Source organism: Lygodium microphyllum, chromosome 2 (assembly GCF_053477565.2).
Source record: "Lygodium microphyllum isolate KBCC chromosome 2, Lygodium_microphyllum_v1.1.10, whole genome shotgun sequence".
Classification (NCBI taxonomy): Eukaryota; Viridiplantae; Streptophyta; class Polypodiopsida; order Schizaeales; family Lygodiaceae; genus Lygodium; species Lygodium microphyllum.
In genome coordinates, this window is record NC_141136.1 from 39286773 (window position 1) to 39298279 (window position 11507).

The following is an 11507-nucleotide window of genomic DNA, read 5'->3' on the forward strand; positions in this document are numbered from 1 at the left end:
TAGCCATATACCATCATCACATATAATCACCTCAATACCAAGAAAGTATCTCAGCTCACCCAAATCCTTCATCTCAAACTTCTTCTTCAAGAAGTCCTTAACTTCAGAAATCCCATTGTCACTGTCACCTATAATAATCAAGTCATCCACATAGATGACTATGATGACCAAACTTACATCTCCCCTTCTTACATAAAGTGAGTGATCAACATCAGAAATATAAAAGCCAATATTAACAAGATACTCTCTGATCTTGTCAGACCATGCTCTAGGTACTTGCTTCAGCCCATAGAGCACATTCTTTAACCTACACATATATGTGGAATGCTCTAAATCCTCATAACCTGTTGGTTGCTCCATATACACCTCTTCTTGCAATTCACCATACAAAAATGCATTCTTAACATCCATTTGCTACAAACTCTAACCTTTGGCTATTGCCAAGGCAATCATGTGTCTAACAGTTGTCATCCTAGCAACTGGACTGAATGTCTCTTCATAATCTATGCCATATATTTGAGCATAGCCTTTTGCAACCAGTCTAGCCTTATACCTGCTAACTGAACCATCTGCATTATACTTGACTTTGTAAACCCACTTATAGCCAATATATTTATTGCCCTTAGACAAGGGTTCAAAATTCCAAGTCTTATTGGCTTCTAATGAAACCATCTCCTTATCCATTGTTGCATCATCATGACCAACATCATTCTCAAAACAAGTGGGTTCAACATCCTCAACTACCTTTACCATATAAGCATAATGGTGAGTTGCATAACCTTCAAAACCAAATCTTTTAACAGTGTATCTAACCCTGCTAGACCTGCGTACCACTTACTCAGTGGAGTCTTTACATTACTATGTGCTCTCTGTACACCTGGTGTTCTGACTAAAGGAATACCAAGCTCATCATCCAAACTCTCTTAACCACTAGAATCTCCATCAAATCCCAAATGAATAGTAGATACATCATTACCATCCAACACTTTCTTCTTTCCTTTGTCTTTACCTACAACACTCGTAGATCCACCTGAAGATGTGGGACTACTCCTTAGTCTCTTAGTCCAAGGGCTAATTGGAGATGTAGTACCTGATGATATTTATAGTCCACTAAGGCTCTTGATTCTTACTTTTCTTTCTACACATAGCTATCATGATCATTATCATCATTCAATACATCACCAGTAGATGCATATCAACTACTCATCTCATCAAAAATAACGTCCCTGATCACTTTGAACTCACATATGGCACGGTTATAACAATGATACCCTTTCTACTCTAAAGAGTGTCCAATAAAAATATATTTTCCAGCCTTTGGATCAAGCTTCTTTTATAGTTCATCTGGCACATAAACATATGCAATACAATCAAAAACTTTTAAGTGTGACACATCAGGCTTCTTGCCTGTAAAGCATTCTTTAGGAGTCATTCCATGAACTATAGTTGTGAAAGTTCCGTTCATAATATAGACAACAATATGAGCAGTCTCAAACCAAAAATATTTGGCATATTCTTTTCAACCATCAATGCACGTACAACATCTACAATATGCCTATTTTTTATTTCTGCAAATCCAATTTGATGTGGGGTATACCTACAAGTAAACTGTCTCTTTATCCCATGAGACCTCAAGAAGCCACTAAACTCATTAGAGAGATACTCTCCCCCTTCATCTAATCTCAAACACTTAACTTTCAAGCATGTTTCTATTTCAATAATTGCCTTGAAAGATTTGAAGTACTCAAATACATCACTCTTTTTCTTCATAAAGTATACCCATAACTTCCTTGAACAATTATCTGTGAAAGTTTTTATTGCCACCAAGAGATACATTCTATGAGGCTTCCAAACATCTATATGTATAGCATCAAGTATATTTCTACTTACATCTCTATCATGAGAAAAAGGTTATATTGACTACTTAGCAAACTAGCATGCTTCATACAGTTTATGAAATTCTATAACTCTAAAAGTAGGCAATCCTGTGTTAACCAATCCTTTGGACGGCATTAATTTCAACCTTTGCACATTTGCATGTCCAATATATTTATGTCATATTTCAATGTTTGAAACCACTCCTTTTTCTTTAGCATACATAAGAGCATTCGTTGAAAGAATTCCAACATCCAAAGTGAACATGCAACCAACTCTACTTCCGTTTGTGACCAATATATACTTATCATTAAAGTCTTCTACAAAACAACCTTTTGTATTAAATCGAACATGCAACCTCTTACTCTACTATTTGGCCAACAACACTATATTGTTTGTGATTGATGGCACATGTAATACATCTCACAAACTCTTTGCCTAATCATGCAAGGATAAGAGAACATTTCCAGTGTGTAAAATTGGATGGCATGAATCATCACTCGTCTGCACATAATCTGGATTTTGCAAGTCTTGCATCTCTCCAAACCATTCAACATGACTCGTCATACGATTAGATGCACCTAAATCAACATACCATCTCATCATATGTCTCTTTTTTAGTAACAACGTTCATCATATGCTGCATAACAAATATATGCTCATCTTTCATTCTGTTGTGAAGATGATGTATAGTTTCCTTACAATTTACCACTGTGAATATCATCCTTCTTAACATAAAAATGGACTACAATATGACTTGTTTTGTCACAATAATGACAAACAATAACAAAATTTCCAGAATCTCTGTCATGCCATGTATCTCTTCCTCTAGAGCTTTCCCTGCTTCTAAAGTTTCCATGGTCTCTTAAAGCCTGCATTTTACCAAATTGCTAATTTAACATATTTTGCTAGTTATCACCAACACGTCCCATACCACAACCTCTCAAAGAGAATATGCCACGTCCCTTTCTTGAACTTCAATAAAATGCTTGGACATATTCACTATTTCTTTCAAATGAGTCACCCTGCATATTGATCTCTTCGATAATCATGAGAAAAACAAAATCATTAAATTTTAAAAATGGCTTTCATACATATATAAAAGTAGCAAATCCAAACATTCTCATTATTAAAATCACCCAAGGTAGATGAAACCAAATCATCATCATCAAGCATTGCATCAATTGCTGCTAAAGCATCTGCAATGCTCGTCACCTTCAAAAGATACTCATTAAATACATTTTTCCTTTCTTCAAGATATTCAACTCTTGCTTGAGTTGAATCTTTCATGCCTTTTTATTTACTAAAAACATATTTTTAAAAATTATCCAAGCTACATGTGAAGTTTTTACATTCCTAATATATCACAACATAGTATTATCAATGACTGTATCACCTTTTGTCTTTTACATTCCATTCTTTCAACGCCTTTAATTCGTTTGAAGTCGCAAGGATACTCAGCTCTTGCTCCTTTTCTTCACCTGAAACGAACTCATAAATGCCTTTTTTAATAAGGAAGTTTATCATACACAACTTCCATGAAGGATAGTCATTCTTGTTCAACTTCTCAATAATGGGATTTCCATTGTTATTTGCCATTATTATAGGGAAATACTTTATAAAGGTTTTAAATAACATTCAGGGACAGGAAGGGTGATAGAAATAGATTAGAAAACACCAAACAGAATGTAGTATTCAAAATTTCCACCAATTGAATTTGCGGAAAGCTCAAAGAAAGTGCAACTCTTTTAGAGGGGTACTAGTACTGTCATGGGGGCCGTAAACTTACTGGCCCCCTTACCCTTGGACCCAACGATAAATTCAGATACAAGTCTTTTGACTTTTATAGCACCCAAGCTTCAAATTTAAAGGGTTTTCCAACTTCTTAATTGAAAGGCTTTAGAACAACTCCCTTTTCTTTTTAGAGAAGTTGAAAGGTCATATGACTACTCTTCTAGATATATTAGTATATATTTTAGCCCTTCTCTAAAAGCGTAAAACTCCCTTTGAAGAGGGTTGCAACCTTCACAGTTTAGGACTCCATGGGAACTATCTTAAAATTATTTTTGTGTGGGCATGCACATGCACATGTATGCATATGCAAGGGTGTATTTGTGCATGTGCATATGTGATTGTGGACTAGTCTTATTACATTATGTTGCTTTTATGTCATATTGCGTTCAACATCATCGATTCTCTTTTTTGTAATTCATAAGTGATATGCATCATTGCTTTTAATTAAATGCATACTAAAAGTTTAGTTCTTTTCTTTTTGTCCAAGTCTTTCTACTACCCACTTTCAAATAACACGTGTACAAGCTTGCATTGAAGCTTTTCTTTTTCTTTTCTTTCTTTTTTTGGGAAGACCGACAAGATGTGCCTACACATGCAAGGTTTTTCATGTTTCTAGTTACTTGTTTTGTTTCAAAGTATTTGTCAATTATTAATAAATATTGATGTCATTGTAACATGATCAATATAGTGTATATGGTAGTCTAAGCAATATAATGTATCATTGTTATTGTTTTTGTGTGTTGTCAAAGTTTGATAGCATATGATCAAGAAAATATGTATACTATACAATGGCCTCTCGTTTGTTTAATAGTGCTATTAAGAGTTTCACTATGACCTACAAATGCTTATAATACCCAAATTGATGCATCCTAGAACAATTGGAAAGTGTCCATTGTTTGTAATTTCCTTGTTGCTTCTTTGAGGTTGCTTCCTAAAGACTCGGCATGTTTTACAACCTTGAATGTAGCATGTTCTATTAAAGACCATTTCCCTTCTTGGACTCCTAATGATGAATATAATCTTCTCATTTGCCTCATCTCTTTATTTGTGTTTTTGCTTCTAATTAGCAGTGGATACCAGAGAATACAAGAGATCCACCTCCCTTGACCTTGATATCAAGTTCATTAAATTGGCCATGACAAAAACACACTTCATCTTGACTATTACAAGAACATAGAGCATGCTACAATATTTAGCAAAAATGCTACATCCAAGGCAATGTTTTCCTTCTTGGACTCGACTCTTGATGATAATCAATTGGGGCTTTACAATGAGATTGAGGCTTACAAGAGATTTAATCAATTGAGCATTCCACATTAAAAATCTTCATGTTTATCATTGCAAAAACTAACGTAAAACCAACAAATGAATTGTTCTTGGATGTGCCAAGAAACACAAGTGCTAAGAAGCACTAGATAAGTATCAAGAGATACTATCTTGATGTCAGGCTTGATGATGCCTAATCTTCAGATAGGTCGATACCTCCATGACCTTCATAACTTTCTTCTTCGGAGCCATGGTCTTTAGTCACGAGATTGTAAAGGGGATTTTGGCAGACGAGTCGCTTCAAATCTTCTTCTTGAAGTTTGCGCTTGTTCGAAATGATCAAATCTAAATGATAGGAACTCCAGTTGACTAATAAGGATGAGAAATTGAAGTGGGAAAAGAGCTTGAGCTTGGTGGCTATGGAGTCTCTGTTAGGGTTTGCAACAGATCTAGTTTTTTGCTTGTAGCAACAGCTACAATGGATCATTTACCACAATATTTATATGGGAAGTAGCTTATGTGTAGGCCTTCAAAAGCCTTATATGTGCAGGAGAAGAATCGACGAGATGAACGACAGGGAGGACAAACAGGACATCAACGACGAATTTCAACAATGTTGGGCTGGAGAGTGGCTAATGTCTCACTGTGATGTGCCAGGGAGAAGCGCAAGGAGTGGAGGGAGAGAACTCCAAAAAGATGCTTAAAGAGAGAAGGCTTGTAGAGAGAGATATAAAAGCTCAAAGTGAGATGGAAACCAAAACGTTTTTTTATTGGTTTCTTCTTCTTCTTCCACACACAATACAATGTACACAAAGTATAGATAAGATGCAACATAAAGGAAAGTGGCCTACTAAGTCAGATAGTGTATAACTGACTATACTAATCGGCTGGCACTATAACTATGCCAGTTTTAGGTAGATGCAACAAAATAAATATAATAAGTGAAAGTCAATAGCCATATGAGGATCATAATGACCACTAACATGCTACTATAAACGTGCGGACCCATCTAGCCAGGTGGTCTATCATCAATGTCCGCACGTGTTGAGCTTGTCATCAACACATAACTAATATTTTACATAATGCATACTTCTTCTAAGGTTGTTGACTAGTCTAGGGTAAAAAACTAAATAAAGCGTCTCATTCCAACCCTTATATCCTTCATGAGTTAAAAGCCTATAAGAAATAATACAACTTGCACCAGAGTGAGCTTGATTGTCACAATTAATACAATGATGTCATAGAATTATAAGTGCCCCCAAGATAACTCAATGAAGCTCAAAAATTAATATATTTTTGAAAGTATTTTCTTGCCCCTTTTTGTCATTAATAGACTCTGCTGTCATAATGATTCCATTAATCCTTTCTCAAAAAGGAAGGGAATAAGTGGTTAATGAACACAAGAAAGAGAGAGAGAGATTTCTCTCACGCACTTGAGCTAAATAAAACATATTTTCTTACTTTGAGAATTTGGATATATTTTGTGATTTTTGATCAAATGGAAAACATGAAATCGATCATGGTCAAACGATGTTCGATTTTGTGTACCAATCTTTTGAAGAATGATTCACCATGTCACCATACCGTTGTAAAGATGTGGACCCTAATAGGCAATGTTGATAATAGCAATCTCTTATTTAGTCTATGTGTTTTATTTTATTCTAATGTGTTGAGCATTTGTTCTTAATATTCATGGTTCTGGGCCGCAAGCGAAGCACATTGGCTATATTTAGAAATTGAACATTAGAGGAACACTAATGGCTAATATGTACACTATTTTAATGGAGAAGATAACCAAGGATGGTAAGTTAGGAGTTCAACATAGAGGAAAGTAGATCTCAAGCCAAGTGTTTGTAGATAACCTATTGATTATGGACAATTATATAAAAGGGCAACATGCTTTTCAATTAACCTTAGCAAGTCATTGTTAGTCAAATGTCATAGAAGATGATCAAGCAAACCTAGAATGGAAGGGGAAAATTTATCGACAAAACCAAATATTCAAATACCATATCACCCTTTGGGCATTCATATAAATAAATTTGACAAAGTAGCTTGGGTATGGGAAAGGTCAAGAAAAAGTTAAGTACTAAAGCTCAATAGCGTGGCATGTAAAATTGAAAATAGTTAAAATCTTCATATACCCTGCTCTTAGGTTTTATTTGTTGTTAACATGTTGGAACAAAGGGCTACAGAAGTAGGATTCACTTATCGAAAAACACCTCTAAGGAAAGCTAGGTAAACATTTCTATTTGGCCCCCATAGAAATGACAAGATTGCAATTAGTGAATGTGGATCTTGAAAGGCAAGCACTAAGAGCGAAGATGTTGGGGAGGTTCTTGAAACAAGATACACCCTACCTAAGCTTTTATATTGAAATGAGCCACATAACCTAAGCTTTTATATTGAAATGAGTTATATGTGGCTCAAATGCTAATCGACACCCCCTTTATTTCACGAACAAGAAAGGTAGTAGCATCGACACCCCCTTTATTTCAAGAACAAGAGATTTTGTGAAAGGTAGGGCATATTTGCTTTTGAGCTTGTTAAAAAACAAGCCATAGCTTGTTTAGAGGTTCAAAATTTAATAGCAAATATCATACTTCATAGCAAAAGATCTTAAAATCCAACAAATGGGCAAACAATCCCAAAGCAATGATGTGGGTGAGAATGTAGTTTGGACATGAGTGTTCTCGCCTCCTTTGGCCTCAATATTGGGTCGAAAAGGAAAATTCATAGCTAAGCATGGAATCAGCAAGGTCGCATGCTGGCAATCAGCAGTAGAATGGTAGTGTGTGTTCCTTCAATGAGGAATAGCAGAAGGGGGAATCTACCCAAGAGTCGCAAACTTGGGTGGGAAGGGATAGCAGCTAAACTATCTACGATGATGAGCATGCAAAACCGTCAAGAATCTGATAGCTACACAAGACTCGCACTCAGAGGCAAGGAGATCATGACAGCATTAAACATTGCATTGGTCAGGAAGATGCTGGGTAGTACAAATCAGCAATGAAGAAGTGCAATCGAGCATGGAGAATGCATAATTTGGAGTCCCCAAATGCAATTTGCTACCTAAACGATATCGCATAAGCAGATCTAACGCTTTGTCCTTCTCGTATAGTCCCCATCAAATCAGATTTCTTCTTTATTAATTAGTTTCTGATTTTCCAGTTTTCTGAAATTATGAGGAGGAATCGGTCTCTGAATTTGGCCCTAAAGGAAAGACACTTTGTATGGAGTGTAATTATGGGGGGGCGAGAGCCTTGTTTTCAACAAAGAAGTTGGAAAGAAGAGGTCTTTCTGATGGAAGCTGCCCTTGTGGTAGCAAAGAAACATGGATGTCTGGCAAAAAAGCTTATGGAAAGAGACACTAACAAAATTGGGGATTCAAGATTGGAATGGCAATCTCAAGTTGCTTTGTGTCTTTGGAACCTCTAGAGTTTAAAGGAGGCTAAGAGGACAGGCCCTCCTAAGAATCAAAGTGCTTGCCTTATGCACCAGCTGGGAAACTAGAGTCAAACTGATACTGTGACTCGAGGGAAGCAGTTAATTGGGAGAAAGTGATATGTAGTATGTTAGGCAAGCTTAGCAAAGAGGACATGCAGAAACTTTCGATGTAGCATGATCTCACTTTTGTATATTGTCATGTTTTTACTCTTAACACTTCATTTTGCATCTAATATACACACTATCTTACTGATGGTCTTGGACACCTGAATCGAATAATCGGTCCCCTTGTATCAAAGCATTGGATTCCACCCTGAACTAAAAGCTTTTTATCTTTTCCATCGCAAAACCTGACAGTTCTCAAGATAAGTGATATAAATTAACTTTATATAAGAAAAACAGACAAAGAAACACGATAGAAAAGCAACAATCACTGAGCTGATGGGGAACAAACAACCTCATTTTCATTCTTTGAAATGATGACACATAAAGAGTGAGATATTACAAGGATGGAACCTGTTAAAAGAAAACCTCATACTTTGTTGACTTTCAAATATCCAAGGCAGAGGGCAACCAATTGCTCCAAAGTGTAAAGGGAACTGGGAACAGCAGAGCAGGAGCTTGTCATGTTCCGGACAAGCCATTAACTAGCATATAAGGCTGAACTGACAAGTATAGAGGTTGCCAATCCATCTTAAACAATGCCTTCAGAATTCATGCTCAATTCAGTGAATGTCGCTGGTGCTTCTGTTTCCTCTCTTTCTCCTCATTCACAAGGCCTTTCAAAACATTGTGGGACTGGTTCAAAACGTTGTGGGACTTGCTGAATGCAAGGCATTCGAGGGAGGATTGAAAGATGGGTGAAGGAGTCCTAGCTCATCCTGCACATCCACTGGATGATCTGTGTCATTCCTGGTTCTCTTAACCTTAAATGTACCCAAAGACCGATGCTGAAATCCATACATCTGCAGTATCTGGTTATCACCAAAGTTGAAAGACCTCTCCATCTGTTTCAAGCATCTTTCCACTGAGTAATCACCATAGCTGCCACATGGTTTGCAACCCACAAAATGGGTCACAAAAGGCCATCGCTCATCTCCATACCCTGGATGATGCTTCTCTATCATCTCTTCAAACCTCTCAACCAAACTGACCCAGAATCCATGCAAGTAGTAAGAATTCTCTAAGTAAACCTTGTCTCCCCACAAGTCTTTTTGTGTGATGAGAAGGTATATGAGAGCAGACTGGTCATCAGCCTCAAATGCAGGCCTGCCTTCAAGTGTCTCTGTGAGCAGCTTTCCTGCTTCTTCCCTCACTTTCCCTTTTGGACCCATAGGGGCCCATGCATCTAACATATCAAGTGACCACTGGCAATTCCTTAGCAAGAAGCTACCTGTATTAAGACCAACCCAGTTTCTCTTTGTGTAGATCTCAACCTCCCACCCATGAAGTATAAAATTATAATCCCTGTACTTTTCTAAAGGCAGCTCAAACACCATGTCTGTGAACATGGTGTCACTGTCCATCCACCATATCCATTCAAATTCTGGATGAGCAAGCATCAAACTGCGAATAAGAGGCAATTTGGACCAATAACCAGCCATTTCTGCATGTAGATGAGCCAGGTTGTAGAATATCTCAATGTTATGAAGCCGGCAATAGTCGATCTTGTTCTTGATAGCTTTCAGAAGGTAATGGTCACCCGCAGGGTTATCACAGGGCTTGGGAGGGGACCCTGTTACAAGTAAGATCCTAGGCTTGCCATTAGCCAAGGTCCTGAACTCAGGATTTTCCTGCAGCCATGCCTGCCGCTGCTCATTCCAATCTGAAATCTTCGGTCCCAAGCTATATGTTGCATTTGGATCGATCTCCATATCAAGTTCTTCTTCCTCTTCAGGTTCATTAGGGCTGTTGTTTACCTCTGACAATTGCCTATTTCGCTCTTCCTCAGTGAGATCCTGCTGCATTTCATCACCATTCTGCGACAGCGTGCCGAAACCGCTAAGACCAATGGTGCCTCTGAGCACCAGGATGGTGACAAAGCCACAGAGCAAGGTGATCTTGATGTTGCTCATGGTCTTACTGAACTGTTTACCTTTGATCATGCGGGTGGGGTTCCAGGCATGGCCAAGGGGGCGCATGGTGGGAGGCCCTTTTCTGTGGGAGTCCCTCATGGCCGCAAGCTAGGGATGGAAAGGGGGGGAGGGAAGGCAAAGTGGGCGGGGGGGCAAAACCCAGCTGGGGCAACAGAGCCCAAATGCAGGGAGAGGAAACAAGGGCTTAACCAAAATGTTGAGGGAAGGGCTAAACCCAGCTGGCGCGACAGAGCCCACATACAGGGGGAGGTGACAGGGGCTTACCCAAATGTCGAGGGAAGGGGCAAGCCACCACCCATTTGCCTTGAAGGTGAATTGTAGCAGATGCTTCAATGGTAAGATGTGGGCTCTCTGCTCAAGCTGCGATGCCCTGGCGATGGCTGTCTGGGAAGGGAAACAGGATGGGAACTGTGGGGTGGGGGTGGGGGTGGGGGTGGGGGGGGAGGGAGGGCCGAGCCAATGGGCTCTCTCTCTCTCTCTCTCTCTCTCTCGCTCTCTCTCTGCAATCCCTGTGTTTAGGTTTTAACGTCCTCCTGACACAATGTTTTGTCATTTGTTTTTTAGAGTTGTATGTAGGCAGGCCTTGATTGATGCCTTACAAGTTACACATACACACACGCAGCGACACACGCGACACGAGAGAGAGAGAGAGAGAGAGAGAGAGAGAGAGAGAGAAGATGGCCGAACGCCTCTCGAGTCTCAGAGTTCTTTGCGGTGACACGAAATCTGTAGCCTCGAAATTCAAGGTCCTAAGAAAACATGCCACTCTCTTTTTTTCCGCCTCTCCTTCGAGAAGCGAAAAACTAATAATTTGATGGAACAGCAACAGAAATTCCGAAAATCTGCACGAATAATCGATTTTCGAAACTAGCCAGGGTCCTGTTCTCGCACATGGCGCGCTTTACCGTCCCCATGAGGCGAAGGTACAACCTTGCACATGTTATATCATACACCGATTAGGATTTTGCTTTAATTATTATTCCTCTTTTCTAAACAAAATTATATCAACATTTTAATTAACAAATATTT

At 38.5% G+C, this 11507-nt stretch overlaps 1 protein-coding gene across 1 annotated transcript; it reads right to left on the minus strand.

Moving 5' to 3' along the window:
* Positions 1 to 8826: 8826 nt before the first annotated feature.
* LOC148039639 (putative xyloglucan 6-xylosyltransferase 5) lies at positions 8827 to 11222 on the minus strand. Its single transcript, XM_087692238.1, has one exon. The coding sequence runs from the start codon at positions 10554 to 10556 to the stop codon at positions 9186 to 9188; it is 1371 nt and encodes a 456-aa protein (XP_087548364.1). The 5' UTR covers positions 10557 to 11222; the 3' UTR covers positions 8827 to 9185.
* Positions 11223 to 11507: the final 285 nt, after the last annotated feature.